Below are 17,791 nucleotides of genomic sequence, written 5' to 3'. Positions count from 1 at the left end.
TAATGATTTTTTTTTCTCGTTACAAGGGTAGAAATGCCAGGTTCTGAACGGAACAGTGTCGTTTTTTATGTTATATATTTTCTCGCATGACACGCTCAGGACTAGGAGCTTAATGTTTCCTTTTTTTTAAAGAAAAAAAAAAAGCTTGACATTGTTTGGCAACCGGGTGGCTCACGAACTTTAATGATTTTAGTGTGAAACAGCTATTATTTGATGCGGCCGTGATTGTGTTTCTTGCTTTCAAATGTCGTGTGCAATTGTTAGTGTTTCAATTTTTCATTGGTTTTTTTTTTTATCCGAAGAAATCAAAGAAAAAAAAATAAAAGATTTACAATAACTTAAGTATTTTGTTTAACCCAGTTAAATTTCATCTGTCAATTTTTCATTGGTGTGGCTATAATAAGATAATTGATTTGCATTCAATTTTATTTCAAATGTCAATCCAGTATATTCTCATTAAGGTGAAGAGTTTAACAAAATAAAATAAAAATTGTCGGAAATGAAGGAAAATAATTTGGCTTGTGTCAAGTGTGTGGTTGGAAAAATGGTAGCATAAACACTGACTAACAGATAAGTTAATAGTAAAATTTTATAAATTTTATACAAATGTACTTTTTACTTGGAGAAATTTATATAGTAACTGTTAAATGGGTTCTTCGTTAACGTGCTTCTTGTATTTTAGGTTCGAGAAGGCTAGGGCTAGGTAGCATGCATGCACACTGACGTACGATGTCTATATTGACATAAAGACAACATATGTGCTTACATATAATGATCACATGGAATCAAAGGTTAGCTTCAAAACCCTTTGTAGAAAGCTTGGAAAATAAAATATTGCTTCGCTAATTGGTTGTGTATGCGGTAGTATAAACATTAGCAAGTTACTGTATTAGTTTTCACTTTCCATTAAAACGTGCTTCAAAGTAACGATCGATATATCAATTCAATAACTTGGTCTTCGTGTGCGCTAGGGATTAATGGTTTCCCATGAATAAAAGGTTACTGAGTGATTCTGATGCCCCTCTTATCACGTGTATTACGATACTAGGAACGTTTAATCACACGTCCACGATGCATAGATTCGTTTGACTTTTACGCAACGATATTTAATTTGAACGAAAAAGTTTCTACAAAAATCTCATGGATCAAAATTTGTTTCTAGTCTTTTTTGTTGTGATATGCATTGTCCTTGGACAATGAATAGACCCACGAGATACATAAGCATAGCTTTCTTTTTCTTGCGTGCATGAAGCCTCAAGGCACATGCAAGTTAAGCACGCTAGCTATATCATTCTACATAAGACTGAGTTGAGAGGTACCCCTCCTCTGGAATGTAGAGGAAGAAAGAAACGCTATATATTGGTATCCAATGATGAAAAATAGTGAGTTTGAATTCTAGGGTTAATTATATGTGAACATGATATTAAGAAGAAAAAAAAATGATAAATGGAGTGGAAATGTGCAGAAATATCCAGGTGAAAGAGTCAACCCTTAGTATCAGTTTTGTGTAAATATAATAGTAGTACTATCAAAATATATGCATCACTTATCTGATTCTCATCCTATATAAATTCGTATCTGCTAATTAAGTGCTAAACAATTGAAAAGACATTCTACGTAGTACTGTTAATAGTAGTATCAGAAAGCTGGGACTGAACCAATAGCTGTGTACTACCCTAATGACTAATGCTCCAGTGAATGTTTATTTTTACACATAATGTCATCGATGCAGTTGGACTGACAATGGCTTGTATTAACTACTAATTAATTTCCATAAAGACTTTTATGGGTTGGCGTGTGTGATTTTGTAACAGTAATTATAATTAATTTATGTGCCTTGTCAGCCTTAAGAATCATTATAACACAAGTACTAGTATGTGGTTGGTCTTCGTGTGGCATTAACTGCTGCTATGCTAACGTTGCGTTACTTTCTTTTTCCGTAATGAGCGTGTGGGCCAACTTGTCGAATCACAAGTCGTAGAATGCAGCATGAGTGTTCAGAACCGAATTCAAAAAATTGTAAATAGCAGATAAATCAAAAGATATTAATTTGATTTGATTTTTGTTTTTTTAGATGGATTTGATTTAATTTTCGATTTGACATATATAAATCGAAACAAACCCATCCAAATCATATTTATTAGTTTAAGTTTAATTTTTACCGGACTCAATACTCGTGTATACGACTTATTAATATATTTTTCGTTATAGTTAACACGTGATTTTGTTTCTCTAATGAATGTAGATATAAAAAACAATACGAAGACAACGAAAAACACAATAAAAACAAAAATTATTAAACGTGAAAACGAAAAATAGGAATATTGTGTGGTTGTGAATTTTAAGTTTTGAAAATTTTAAAGAATATAATGAGTTTTTAGTTTCATTATTTTTTTTTTTAATTCAAAACTTTATAGTTTTAAGTTTTCAAATTTGAATACTAGATAAGAAATCAAATTACTTTCAAACTTGCTTTGTAACGGAAAAAAGATCAAGCTTATATAGACACGAAGATGATAATGCTAGAGGAGATGGACATGAGAGTAACAGTTGATTTGTAACAATGAAGTTGTAGTGGTGAAGATGATGACAATAACATTCACGTAATGATGTTTATTGTGGTGTAGAACTGTCAAAATTCAAGCTTATATAGTGATGTTTATTGTAGTACAGAGCACAGTTAAAATTGGGCCGGCCCAACAATTAGGACTAGAGGTACGGGTGGAATATGGTTCAGTTAGTTCCGTTTAAGAGTCGACCTGTAAAATTCGTGTTTTAAACGAGCTGGATAAGTCCAGTTGGCAAAACAAATAGTCTTTTTTCTAAGGTTTGTATTTTTCCTGCAAAAATCTGTAGATAATCTGGTCCACGAATCCAAATAATAATTTGGAAAAAAATATTTCTTTTTTATGGTAAAAAATATATTTTTAAAAAGATGAAAAATGTATAAAATTAGAAGAAAAATAAATTAACTTTACTTTTATAAGCTAAAATCTATCACATAAAATATATCAACATTTTAAACATAACAAATTAACAATAATAATTTAAATTAAAAATCAAAATCTCAATATAACAAATTAATAATATTTGCACATTACGCTTAGGATTACGTATATAGCTTGGGGATAAAGTCCACTAGGTTTGTGGACTTTAACACGTTGGACTAAATTTTTTTATTATAGTTATGCAAATTTTTACAAAAAGCGATTTGTTAGTTGCAAGATTGGCATACTTAATGAGCCAAGGATCTAAGAATGTATATCCACCCCTAACTAGAAGTGGACTATTTAAATTTGGCTTGGCTTGACAAAATAGACCCTACTATTCAAACTTGAAAAATGTTGGCCCAAAAACTATTGTGCCTACTTGGCCATGAACTTTTATCTTTTAAATTATTTTCTTCATAAATACATATAATTAGTGCTAATAAAAATGGCCTAGATTCATCTAACTTGACTCGATGGGGACAAATAGGTTAGGCCTAGCTAGTAAATTTGCCGCCCATATGAAATTGGGTTAGGCTGGCCTAACTAACCTTCACATCTTGGTCTCATAGGTTGAGTACTTGAGTTGGATTGTTTATTTTCACAAACTCTATTTGTGGTGGTAAACTAGTAATAATAATAATGGTCATGATGACAATAATACATTGTAAAGATTAAAAATTAACAGAGTTGAATTAAGTTCAACTTAACTTGATAAATATTGATTATGCTCAAAATTTAAATTGAGATTGATATAATTATTTTTTGTTCATACTCAACTAAATTCAAGTTTATGGGTAACTAGATATGCTTATTTACTTGATTGAAAATTAATTATTTTACATATATTTTTACCTCAGTCAATAAAAAAATGCACTTAGATCAAAACTTTGTTATTGCTATAGGTCAAAGTCGACCTTCCTCACCTGCATAACAATAGTTAAACTTTAAATTAATTTTGTTGATGCTAACAACACTCATATATATTTCTTAGGAAACAAAATTATTCTGATGGCTGAGATGTAAATAGTGTTTTAAAAATCAAATCAAATCAGTTATTGTATTATTGTAAAGGTGTTGATTTTTTATTTATTCATCCAATTGTAATTAAACTGGTGATAATTAATTACATATGTAGTATTTATTAATAGCAAATAAACATAAGAAATAGTAGTTTTTTTAGATAATAAGAAATAGAGTTAGAAGACTGAAGACTCGCATACAATTCTACAAAATTTTGGACATGGAAGAATCTTTCCTCGTTTACGAGAGACTTTTCTTTAAACTGTGGAGCAAGTAAACCCATTGCATGACTTTCAATTACTTGTTTTGTTTTAGTCAACTAGACGTTTATATAATTTATCCTTATAGTCTAAAGCTCTAAAAAAATCGCTTTGAGGATTCTGTGCATCCTATTATTGTTCCTTTGCTCAATTTTCAGAAAGAAAAAATGATCAGAAACGTTTCCAAAACTCCATACTTTATCTTTCTCCTTGTATTAGTAACAGTTGAGGTTCAAGGTCGCTATCTGCCAGAGCGTGCCACCGAACTAGTTTCAGATGGCGTTCATAATAACCTTCAACACAACGAAACTTCTTACTTAGTTCTCAAAGGAATTGATGATGAATCCTTTGAGGAACCCTGCAAGCAAATGTACGGCTTCTTGCCATGCACAAACAATATTTTTGGCCATCTCTTTCTTATTTTGGTGTATGAATATTTGTTGTTCCATGGAGAATCATATTTGGCTAAAGGGGGTGAGCAAATTTTCAAGATTCTTGGTCCTGGTATCTTTGGTGCTAGTGCTTTTCAGATCCTTGGTGCCCTTCCAGAATCCTTAATTCTACTTGGTATGTTACTCTTATATATCCTTGAAAAAAACATATATTGTTATGCTTCTGTGTGCAACCATCTGAACTGAGTACATGTGTATCTTGCATAACTTAATTTGAATTCTAACCCACTAGACCTATAATACATCAAATTTGCCTCTCGACTACAAGTAAAATTGAATTTAATTAGTCATTAAAATTTATAAATTATCATTTTAATACTTAAAATTGTCAAATAATAATTACTATAAAATTCTTATTGTTATTAAATGATTGTTATCTTAATTTAGTTTTTAAAATTAAACAATTGAAATCAAATTGGCTTCTATTTAGTAGTTTCATGAATTAAAATGTTATTTTTGTATTTTCATCAATTAAATTGATCAATATTTATAATTTTAGAGATTAATTTAGTGCATTCCTCAAAATATACCCTCTTTTGTATTTTTTAAGCTTTTGATCCATGCCCACGTATTGTTTCGTGTCGTATGCATAAAACTTGCAAAACTGGAAAATGGTATAAAGCATGTATGAAATTGTTTTCCTTTTTTAACTAATGAAAATGAAAATGTTTAAAATTAATATTAGTCATAATATATGAATTTTTTTTGTGATTTCTGAATTCTATATGTATAATGCCAAGTCTTCTTTGTACGTTTACCTGGACTTTTATTAGATACCATCTTAATTAATATGTCACATCAGTTTGCGTGTAGGGGACAGCACTTGCCACTTGTGACTTTATGACCTGTGAATTTGTGATAAGGGATAACAATCTAAACCACACTTATCAACTACATATTAGTATGTCTATTATAATATCAATATTAATTTGCAAAAAAAAAACACATAAATGAAAAACTATATTTAAATTAATCATAATACGAATAATGAAATTGAGTATGAGTATATGCATATTTAATCAGTAAAAATTTGAAGGTTAAAAGTTGTTATACACACATGTGAGAGTTTAGGTTCGGCTATTATTTTAAAAATGCAAATACAGATACCTAAACCTATCCATTACCATTCTAGGTAATATATCCATTACCTAAACCTATCCATTATGAAAAAACTTAAAACTTTGTATAAGAAACCATTTTTTTTTCTTGAAAACTCACCCAAAAGTATTTTTAAATTGGGTAAAAAAAACTATTTCAGTCCCAATAATTTGCCAAACATATTTTGTTTCAAAAGTTATATTTCCTAACCAAAAATCAAAAACTGATAATCATCCCAAATTTATATATGATCAAACATATATACAAATATGTGAGCGTTTAAACATAAGGTTGGACCAATAGTTAGTGTCACTTTATGATCAAACTTAAAATTTTATTATTTAACATTTTTTTGTGAATTTATGATTCAACATGCTAAAAAGAAAAGCAGGCTATATATTCTAACAATTTAAAATTAATTCTAAAACTAGTGTAAAAAAGAAAGAAATATGCGCTAAGAGATGTTGTCCCATTCTCATCTACTATTTTTGTGGTTCTAAATGAAGGGTCAGTCGATCATCTCAAGTGATGCTACATATTTGTGAGACCTAGACTTAGTACAAATATCTATTTTCTTTGTTTTTTTTTTATAACTAAAACCAGTTTTAAAAAAATAAAAACCAAACCCTCACTATACATGTCACGTGGAGATAATATTACTGAAACTATAATACGTCTTGGATTACCTAATTTTTTCCAAATAAATGGAGAGAATATGACACTGAAGAAAAGAAAGAGGTGATATCATTACTCGTGCTTCATATGGTCTAGGGTGTATATGTGTGAGACTATATTTGGTCTACAGATACTTATTCATCATTCTTGTTTTAATTTCGATCATCATCAGTTTCTGGACTTGTCAGCAATAGGGAGATAGCACAAGAATATGCCTTCAGCGGGGTTGGCTTATTGGCTGGATCATCCATCTTGCTTCTCACTGTAGTTTGGGGAAGCTGTGTCATTGCTGGCAGCCAAGAATTTGAGCATGATTCTCCCACTTCTAACTCTGCGCATACAAGTCTTAAAGCTTTATTGACTGGTCTGTTCCATCTTCCAACTCTCTTTTATTCAACTCTTATATTCTAATGTATAATGCCATCATGAATTGAAGAAAAACTGCATGTTGAGTTATTCCCTCCAATATTATTTGTCTTTGTTGTACGCATCTTAAATATATTAGAATAAATTACACATACTTTCTTATGTTTGCTTTTATTGCATTTTATAATCTCTTTTTTTATTGAGTCCTCTTAAGGGAGTTCGGAGTAACATTTTTTAGGCGAGGGGGTTAAGTTTGGTGTAACTATTTACACTTAAGAGTGAAGTCAGTGTAAAGAAAGCTCAAAAATTAGGAAGTTCTTTTTAAGATTTAAAAATGAAGGGATATTTCATATAACAAGAATAAACTTTAGAGGATCCCTATAATTTCCTCAAAATATATATTACTTCCGGTGATATATATTTAAGAAATAACTATCTTATTTATCAAGACTATACTACACGATAATAAGATAGATTAAGAGGAGATAAGTTGGATCCTCTTTCAGGACTATTCATGACATCAAATATTTCAACAGGTGAGGGGATCCACTACAAGATGTATCTCTTGTTTGGTAACTAAGTCATTTAATAAATGCACTTACATGGGGTCGTGACTACTAAAAGTTGTTTGCAAATTATATAAATATAATATTTTCATTTAAAGGAACTATTATCGCATTTTCATAAGTTCTAATGTATTCCTAACTTTGATTTTTAGTAAAAACTTTTCATCTATTAATTATGTAACATGGACATTGGCAAAAAAAATTATTTTAAACCCTGCAATATGAATTGTCCAATTAGGTTTAAGATGAATTCTAAATCCTAATATAATAATTAGCAATTTATAATGCTTACATAGTAGAAGCATTAGATATTTTATTTAGATGTCTAAAAAGTGGAATTTTGTTGACATGGTATATCAAACATTTATAACGAGTATAATTGCTAGGAAAAATATACCAATTGTTCAATATTTGTTATTTCCGTCCTTGAAAATGTATCGATGTCAGGTTGTGGCATTACTACGGATTTGGAAACCAGTTATACTGCAAGAATCATGGTTTGCTCAGTAATACCACTTGCAATCATGCAAATCCCAAATTTATTCCAATTCTCTTCTGGGCTTAGAAGCGTGACCTTAGTAATTGCCCTCCTTATTACCTCCATTTTTCTGTTCCTGTACTTCGTTTACCAGGTTTGTCCATATATTTTCCATTTAAATTTTGAGAATTTTAAATGTTTTAATTTAAATTTCTTCATTTTTTAAATTTTGTGATCGGATAAAAAATTTCCTCTTAAAGATAGAATTTTGCTGAATCTGCTGAAAGAGATTTAAGAATCTGCTAAATATCACGGTTGAGCGAAATCTGCTTGAAGAGAGAAGATTTGAGATCCTCCAATAGGTTCGGAGTGTGTGGTTCCACGCGATTAAGAGTGACTGCTGCTGTTGATATAAGAGGTTAATGGCGCGCAATTTTGATTCCTTCATTTGATCGGTGATGGAATCGAATTCTGGGGGGGTAAACCTCCACGCGCCGAAAGCACAAAGAAAGTTTTTCGTTTGAAAATCCGCCGGGGGGGGGGGGGGGGGGAGGGGACGAAGGCTTGCGGTGGTTGTTGTCGACGAGGTTGGGGTGGTCATCTTCCTCGTCGGAGGAAGAGTCCATTTACAGTGGTTTGTGGTTGACCACGGCGGCAAGTGAGTTAGGGATGAATTTGAGTCAGTAACTCATTCGAGTGAGTTAGGAGATACCAACAGAGGAAGCAAAGATGAGGCGGTAGTTGAAAATGCTAAAGCGGACAATTCAAATTCATTCCCTTAAATATAGAATTTAAAATTTTATTTTTTTAACTAACTAAAATTTTAAATTTTTAAAATTTTGAATTCCTTTTATTAAAATATCCAAATAGTTATTTTTAATAAAAAAAAATTAATTTCCTATAAAAAATACATTACTTAATTAAATTATCTTATCCAAACACACTCTTATGTAATTAAATATTAATAAATTAATATTCACACAATAACCAAGGACTCAAACATAAAATAATTATAAACTTTTTTTTTTCTGACTATAATTGTAAACTCTAAATACATACTACAACCCTCAAAAGAATATAGTATACCTTTTATTCTTTATTTCCTTAATTAGTAAATGTCCTTTATTATTACAGCACTCCTTAGAAAGACCTTCTATTATTATCAAAGCCAGCTATTGAAGTCACTTTAATGTTTCAGAATCAAGAACACATTGTTACGGTATCAGACAAATTAAGAGTTTTTATATAGTTGTCTTTTGAGTTAATAATTGGATGTGTTAGGACACATTAAGGGAGAATAAGAGAAAATTACTTAATCACAATGCCACAATCCTTAAATTTTGGAAGACACCATAATTTTCTCATGTTATATGTTATAAACCTTTGTGATACCTAAACGTCTCGTTACATCTCTAATATCAAGCCTGTCAATTGAATTATCGGTGCTTTAGCACAAACTATGTCATCCACTATCATAAGGTGCTATCAATCCATCATATTGCGTATTAATAACTTATTTTGTAATACTCACAATTCCTCACGAGTAATTAATTGTCTTCATGGCTATTTAACCTACAGATTTTTGAACCTTGGGTACAGAAAAGAAGACTAGAATATGTGAAACATGATCATTTAATATTGAAGATATTGCAACATGTTCAAAAGAACACCCTGCAAAGGATCTTCACCAAGAATGGGACTCCAAATGTGAGTGCCATAAGGTAAAATTTCAAAGAGCTGCTACTTTGACCTGTGAACAAGGGTATATTGGTTAGATATTTAGAAGCACTACACTTTGCAGGCGATTATATAGGGAAATAGATCAAGATGGGAGCAGTGGTATATCAGCTTCTGAAGTGAAAGACCTTCTGCTAAAAAACAAAGTAACTGAAACAAATTTTGATGAGGAGAAAGAAATAAAAGAGGTGTTAAAAGTTTTTGACCTGGATGGTGACAAGAAAATAAACAAGGAGGAATTTGTCAGTGGCTTCACAAAATGGCTTGATCAAACAAAGCATGCTTTAAAGAAACAGTATTTTTCAAGGAAATCACTCAAAGACATTTATCAGGTATATAATAATACACCCTGTTTCTTGAATCTATTTCAATCAAGATAAATGTTAGCAATACTTTTTCCAATAGATCCTATTTAATAATTTTGCATTATTTTTTAATAAATTTTATCTATTACTAATTAAGAGTATGTTAGAAGTGTGTTGGTAAATTCAACTTTTTTTATTCTCCTTTTCTATACTCCATATTTGAATCTTCCAACTATTTTTTCTTTTAAAAGTTGTTTGGTGATAATAAATTTGGGAGGAACAGAAAGGCAATTTTCACTCCTTGCGTCCCTTTACAAAACAAGTCTTCACAATATTTAGTGAAATTGTGAAGAAAATGAAAGAATACCTAGCAGGAACTTCATTCTGACAATCAATTGAAAACATTGACAGGCTTTTGGACCATGGATTGAAAACAAAAGAAAAGAACGTGAAGGAAAGAAACAGCTTATATTTGAAATCTTAAGGCATGTTCAGAGTGATGTGGTTGGTAGCCTTCTCACAGAAGATGGCAAACCTGATCAACATGCTATCAGAGGGTCGGTATTAAGTTAATTGAACTGTTTTTCTTCCCTGTGCATAAGTACAATGCATTTTAATTAGATGTTAAATCCATTTCAAAACCATTTACTACTATTACTAGTTCAAGTCCATTTCAAAATCATCTACTAATGTTACTAGTTCCAAATGTAAATACAACATCACCTATTACTAGCCTCAGATTATATTGAAAGTGTCTAACTTCATGAAAATCCTAAAATAGTTGCAGTGACTATACATTGTCTAACTAAGAGCACAACAAATTCATAAAAATTCTTCTATACTTTATCCACTTCCTAGTTCTGACTTGTCATAGCCACTGTGATGACCAGGCTGTTTGAGAAAATTGATCGCAATAGAGATAACTTCATTTCCCAGTCTGAGTTGAAAGAACTAATCATGAATATCAAATTTGTTAAAGCATCAATGGAAGTGGAAGAAGCAGTTGCTTTAGTCATTGAAGAACTTGACATTGACAAAGACCGCACAATTAATGAGAAGGAATTTGTTGCTGGGTTTGAGAAATGGCTTAGCTCAACTTCAGCTCCTGCTCCTGTGTCAGATTCTGAGTCTCAAGAAGATATGTTTCAGGTAAGTATATGCTCAGTTTTCATCTTTCAAAAATTTAAAATTATTGATTCTGTCTTTATTCTCAAGTGACTCTGAGCATTTGTTTGGCACAAAGTTAAGGGATCATTCTAGGTGATACTTATTAGTGTACATGCCAAGTGGTATCATGTCAGAGCATATGATATCTTCAAAAAATATTTTAGATTTAAAAAATAATAGTATTATTTTAGAAACTAAAAGTGATAATTTCATTTTTTGAAAGGATGGAAATTAAAGAATTTTTTAGAGATCAAACCAAAATTCACATATTTTACGAGGATGACGATTTCAGAATTTAGAAAAATGAAAGCCAGAGAAAAAAAAAATCAAAACCCACTCATCTTATAAGAAGTAAAATCATATTTAATTCGATCAAAAAATTATCTAACTTCATTGTTCTGCTTCATCTTTTATTTGTCCAAAGTGAGCAATGCCAACTTTACCACTCTTTCATTTGTGCATATATGTAAGACCTGGGAAGAGGCTGACATCGTAGTGGAAGAGAGGCAAAACAATGCAGTAGTTGATAAATCAATATGGGCATGGATTAAGGCCATAACATATGTTATGCTAGGAATTGCTATGCTATCAATTTTGGCAGAGCCACTGACAGAAAGTGTCCACAACTTCTCTAACAGTGCAGGATTCCATCCATTCTTCATGTCATTTATTCTAGCTCCCTTGGCCACAAATGCTAGAGAAGCAACTTCAGCAATCAAAGAAGCCAGCCATAAGAAGCCTAGAACTACCTCTCTTGCCATTTCTGAGGTTATTCATCTCTTCTCCCTTCACCAACTCGGTTCCACAAACTCAATCAATATATAAAAAAATATCAGAAACACATTCTTTGAGTATTCTTTTGAACACAGTTTGTTTTTTAAGGGTTTAAATTTATTTGAAATCATACGATTTTGTCTGCCACACATGGTATTTAATGAACCTCTCTCATTAATTTATAATTTTTAATAAATTTTGACCAAGAAAATGTGTTAAAAATAATGTTAAAGAATGTGCACTAATGCAGTCATCTCAATATATATAAAACATTTTCTCATGATATAAAAAATTTGGGCCATTGCAGATTTATGGAGGGGTGTTCATGAATAACATTCTCGGTTTCTTTGCAATCTCGGTTCTGATCTTTGTGCGAGAAGTCACTTGGCAATTCTCAGCTGAATTGCTGGTTGTTGCAATTGTTTGTGCAATAACGGGCATTACTGCAAGTTTTCACTCCATTTTCCCTATATGGTCATCCTTCATTGCAATTCTCTTATACCCATTGTCTTTGGTTCTGGTTTTTATACTTGACCATGTTCTCAATTATAATTAACAACCCTAGAGTGTTGTGACCAATTGAAAAAATATATTTATTTATTTATTTTGAGAAATGAGAATTTCATTTTAGTTCAATTTTTAGCATGAATTTTTTAAATGATATGTATGTTTGGACGAGAATTTATAAAATTAATTTAAATTAAAATTAATTTTGAAGTCATCAATTTATGTTAGATATTGTCATTCTGAAAGTAAGTTAATAAAAAGAAATATAACTTATTTTATTTAAAATTTATTCTATTTAAAATCAATTTTAAACATAAAACCAAACATTGACTTTTTTAATGGAAGTAATCATTTATCTAAAATCATATTAATTAATATTTTAACAAAATGTTGGATAATCCAATGAGATTCCAAATAATCAAAATTAAAGTTGCTGGTTAAACCAGTAGTTGGTCTAATGCTTGTCTATAAGGATTTAAAGATTGATTTCCTCCTTCACTCTTTGAAAAGAAAAAAATATGATATAAATAATATAATTAAAAATAGACATTGACCAAGTTATTAACTTATTCTCAAATTGATTTTAGGGCATTTGGAAGAATTTATCTATACTTTATTTGGTTTTATCTTATGTTATAAACATTTATATAGATATTGACAGGAACTTATGAAAATAACATAGGATATGTTGATTTATACACAAGTATTTCATGACATAATAAGTACTTATTTCATAAATCTTTAATTAAATTATTTACCGAATTTAACTTTATCACGTTTCCGTGTCCCATCATCATCTGGGGTATGGTTATAATGTTAGAATCCTCTTTAAAGTGCCTAGCACATGGTGGCTGTTTTATCGGGTGCAATTTTTTTCACTTTTTTTTTTCAATGGAAGTAGTTTTTAAATTATTTTTTTAGAAAGGTTTCCTAACAAGTGATACATTTTGAAGCAGAAGTCGTAATTATGATTTTAATTTTTTTTAACTGAAATTGTAAATAATTTTATAATTTTAATTTAATATTTTTTACAACTTTATAGTGGTAAGATTTTTTCTCAGGACTTCAAAGTTGTAATTTTTTTTTTACGTTATTTTTTTGTTTATATTTTATTTTTTTCAATTTTTTGAAAATTGTAAACAATTTTATTTATTTAATTATTAAATAAATATTTAAAATTTTACTTGTTATTAGTTTTATTTAATATGTTGTATATTTTTTAATGTTTTTTATTTAAAATATATTATATATTTTAAATATTATTTTATTTAATATATTTTATATATTTAAAATTTAGATAATCTTTTAATAATGTTATTAATTTTTTTTAAAATGAAATGTAAAAGTAACTTAATGGCATTTAATATATTTTTTTCATATTTTTTTATTTTAAATACTTAAATTTTAAAAATTAAATTTTATCATTTGACAAGATGTTAGTAAGAATAATTTTCAACTTAGTTTTACAATTATTGAGAGCGAGACCAAAGAAGTTTCATAATCTTTTAACAGTTGCAAAATTTTTAAATATTTGATTTCAAATTTTAGTTTTCAAAATTTAAGTATTTAAAATAAAATAAATATAAAAAAATATTAAATATCATTAAGTTACTTTTACATTTCATTTAAAAAAATAAATTTCAACAACATTATTAAGAGATTATCTAAAATTTAAATATATAAAATACATTAAATAAAACAATATTAAAAAAATATAATATATTTTAAATAAATTAACATTAAAAATATATATAACATATTAAATAAAATCATAAAAAATATACAGCATATTAAATAAAACTAATAACAAGTAAAATTAAAAATATTTATTTAATAATTAAATAAATAAAATTGTTTACAATTTTTAAAAAATTGAAAACAAAATAAGATATATAAAAATTAACGTGAAAAAAAAATTACGAATTTAAAGTCGTAATCCATTAAAAAAAATCTTACTGATGTAAAAGAAAAAAAATTTACAACTTTAAAATTGTAAAAGAAAATTACATTGAAATCATAAAATTATTTATGACTTTCAATTTGAAAAATTAAAGTCATCATATTACAACTTCTAACTCATAAGTGTTGACTTCTATCTAATAAGTCATACCACTTATTCCTTTTAAATAATTTAAAAACTACTTTCATTTGGGAAAAAAAAAATTACAACCATTTAATAAAAAAACCAGCACATGACACCTCTTCCTCCAACAAAAAGTAAAGCTTTTCCTTTCGTAATTAATAATATTTTGTCTCCGAGGTCTAAACAGAGTATATTTCTTAATCGAGAAGATTAAACTAGAGTAAGTTAAGTTCAATGGTGTATTTTTGCCGTTACCTTAAGTAAGACACGCACACATGGATATATTATTCTCTCTGAAACAAAACAATTTCAATTAGAAAAAAGTAAATTCATCTATTCTTTATACTTTTTATTACAAAAATTGATATTCTAAAATTCGGTATTAAAGCTAACCTTATAAGAATCGAACAAAAGCTATTTGACTGTACTTTTTACTTTTGGCTGTTTTATTAGCTTAAAAAAAATGTCTTATATATCCATGTGACAAGTTTCAAAAAATATATTCGTCTATTGTAAATAAGATTATCTAATTTGGAGACTAAAGTTCTAACTCTTCTTTTCCTCTCACCTAAAGATGCTCAACGTTCTGTTTCTTCTTTATTAGAAAAGTAAATTTCAGACATTATTCTGACATCTAGCCAAATAATATCTCACCCAATCATGTCAAACTACAGTAGAATGCCAAAAACTTTCGTTCAATGTGATTTAAATGGGTTTTCAAACACAGTTGCTTATTTTAATTTTAAAATGATTTTATAGTACAATTCAAATTATTTATTATAAATAAAAAAACATATAATGCATATATTTAAAGGAATTTGCCGATATACACCTACTTTTTTTTAAAAAGAAATATATTAACAAGTTATAACAATTTTCTTAAAATACACCGAAAGTATATCTTACTAATACATTCTAAAATTAAACAAATGGGTATACGTAACAAATGTTTATAGGATTTTGTAAGGTGGCCCACTTCTTTTTTGAGAAATAATATATTAACAAGTTATAATTACAATTTTTTTATAAAATAAAGTACACATAAGATCTAACTGCTAATGTATTCTTTTGAAAATCAAATAGTTGTATGCTAGTAAATCTCATATTTAAAATATTTAAAAAAATTATAAATTTAAAATAACTACTTATTATGAATTATAATTATAATTATATAAAAGTAAATATTTATCTGGTGTAATATATAAGCTAAAATGCTAGCTAGTTTATAATAAATGAATAATTATTTTTTTTATCATTCCTTATTAGTTTACACTTATCAGGTATTTAACATATAATTTTAGAAAAAAAATAGTCTATACTCTATATAAAATTTATATTGTACTCTAATCATAATTTATTATATATTTATTAATTTTTATAATAATTATCTTAAAAATTATAAATAAAATAATTTTTAATTAATGATAATATAATTCTTTTACACTATACATTAGTAATTTTATGAAATATTTTCAATTAAATTAATTATTTTTTTTAGGTATAGTTAAATTAAATCAATTAAATTTATCTACTTTTAACTAATTTAAAGTTTACATCTCCTTCAAACCGAAACTTGACAAAAATGGCCACGGTTGCTACGTGTTTCGGAACGCGGATTTGCCGACTTCAAAGCAAACACGCGAATTGCAGGCTAAATACTTGTTGTCTCTGTCATTCAATTCAATCTCCTTTCCATCAATCAGTTTTTGTTATTCTTTTTTCAATATATTTTAGGTAAAATTATATTTTTATTCTCTAATTTATTTTTCATTTTGAATTTAATTCTTTAGTAATTTAATTTATAAATTTGATTTTTTTATTTTATAAAACCGTGTAATATTAATTTCTTAAATCACAATTGAAATGTCAACAAGGGATTTTAATGATTATGTGTCACATCTTTATCAAACGATGACACGTATCATGTTTTGATTGATTAATGAAAATAATAATCATCCAATAACACGACAATTAATATTACTTGATAATAATAAACTTAAAACTTGAGGGATACAATTTTATAAAATAGAGAGACTAAATTTGTGGATTAAATTAATAAAACACTAAATCTAAAATTGAAAATAAACTAAAGAACCAAATTTACAATTTTACCTATATTTTAATCAACTTTCATACCTGGGATTTTTTGACGGTTTACCATTAAAAATATATTTTATTTAATATTTCTCCGGCCGTTTTACTTTTTTATTATTATTTAAACAGTTTTTAACTTTACTTTTCTGAACTTAGTAGGCATATAATATATTAACATACAACGATTATACAAATATTTTTTCAGACGAGTATACCAATAATAATAAAAAAAAAAAGATACAGACGAATATACGGTATTCACTATTCAGACTGTTATCTATTTTCAATTTTTCATCCCTATTTAAAACCGTTATCTCTTGCTTTATTTATAGAAATATTCTCTCTTATCTAAAATTTCACGAATCCCCATTCCTCAATATCATGTTTGACAGATTGTTCATATCTCTTGTAATAAACAGTAAATATCTTACGCGATATTATGTTTCATTTTCTTTCTGTTTTCTATTTTAAGCTCTTTATAATTTTTTAACACGTTGTAATCTTAAGATAAATTTATTGATATCAATTAAATTAATTGTTTGTTTAATCATTAGTTAAATAGATCTTATATACAGGAATATAGAAAATAATAATTTTGTAAAACTGATCTTATTAAATAAATGAAGGAGAATAATATTAATATTAAAATTAAAAAACTAAAGAAATATTTTATTAGGGATAGTTGTAAAAAAATAATGAATATTATATTAAAAGTGAAATAAACATTTTTTTGACATAATATTTTTCTAGGATAATTATTTTAAGATAGAGAGGAATTATTAATTAAAACATAGATATGTTTAACACTAATTTGAGGACGAAAGGAGTAATTAAAATCTGAGTGCCCAATCTCTCACGTACACACCCCAAATGTACCCTTCCGTATTAACTACTCATATATTTCTCATTCCAAAACTACAATCAGATTTTTATAAATTTCAATTAAGCTTCGCGTTCCTTACGTGTTTGTTAGAAACACAAAATTAAATACTGTTAATAGGTTGCCACGTGTTATAAGTGTCTATTTTTTAAAAATAGTATATTTTCTTGTGCGGACCCATATATATTTTTTACAAAATTTTATTTAAGTTGAATAAAAATATCATAAACGCCAAATATATTTTTTTATCTGAGATCTAAATCTTGTCTAAATGATTTTTACGTAAATTTTATGTGACAAAAAATAAAATAAAATAAACTTATACCAATAACACAACGC

The 17,791-nt window shown here is 28.0% G+C and overlaps 1 protein-coding gene across 2 annotated transcripts; it reads left to right on the top strand.

The window, feature by feature from the left end:
• Positions 1-4,204: 4,204 nt before the first annotated feature.
• LOC100798009 (sodium/calcium exchanger NCL2) lies at positions 4,205-12,524 on the top strand. 2 transcript variants are annotated; one of them, XM_006594678.4, is made up of 9 exons: positions 4,205-4,837; positions 6,668-6,859; positions 7,875-8,059; positions 9,484-9,626; positions 9,707-9,974; positions 10,359-10,504; positions 10,838-11,096; positions 11,586-11,882; positions 12,196-12,524. In XM_006594678.4, the coding sequence occupies exons 1-9, from the start codon at positions 4,438-4,440 to the stop codon at positions 12,442-12,444; spliced, it is 2,139 nt and encodes a 712-aa protein (XP_006594741.1). In that variant the 5' UTR covers positions 4,205-4,437; the 3' UTR covers positions 12,445-12,524. The 2 variants fall into 2 exon arrangements, 1 of the variants encoding a protein (XP_006594741.1); XR_417706.4 differs by having other exon boundaries at positions 4,232-4,837; positions 11,753-11,882; positions 12,196-12,338.
• Positions 12,525-17,791: the final 5,267 nt, after the last annotated feature.

This window comes from Glycine max, chromosome 13 (assembly GCF_000004515.6).
Source record: "Glycine max cultivar Williams 82 chromosome 13, Glycine_max_v4.0, whole genome shotgun sequence".
Classification (NCBI taxonomy): domain Eukaryota; kingdom Viridiplantae; phylum Streptophyta; class Magnoliopsida; order Fabales; family Fabaceae; genus Glycine; species Glycine max.
Note: the sequence above shows the minus strand (reverse complement) of the source record. Positions and strands in the feature narration are given on the sequence as shown.

Coding starts and splice junctions, on each gene's coding strand:
- LOC100798009 (XM_006594678.4), top strand. CDS start 4,438: ATGATCAGAAACGTTTCCAAAACTCCATACTTTATCTTTCTCCTTGTA. Junction 4,838..6,667: donor AGAATCCTTAATTCTACTTG/GTATGTTACTCT, acceptor GATCATCATCAG/TTTCTGGACTTGTCAGCAAT. Junction 11,097..11,585: donor CTCAAGAAGATATGTTTCAG/GTAAGTATATGC, acceptor CATATATGTAAG/ACCTGGGAAGAGGCTGACAT.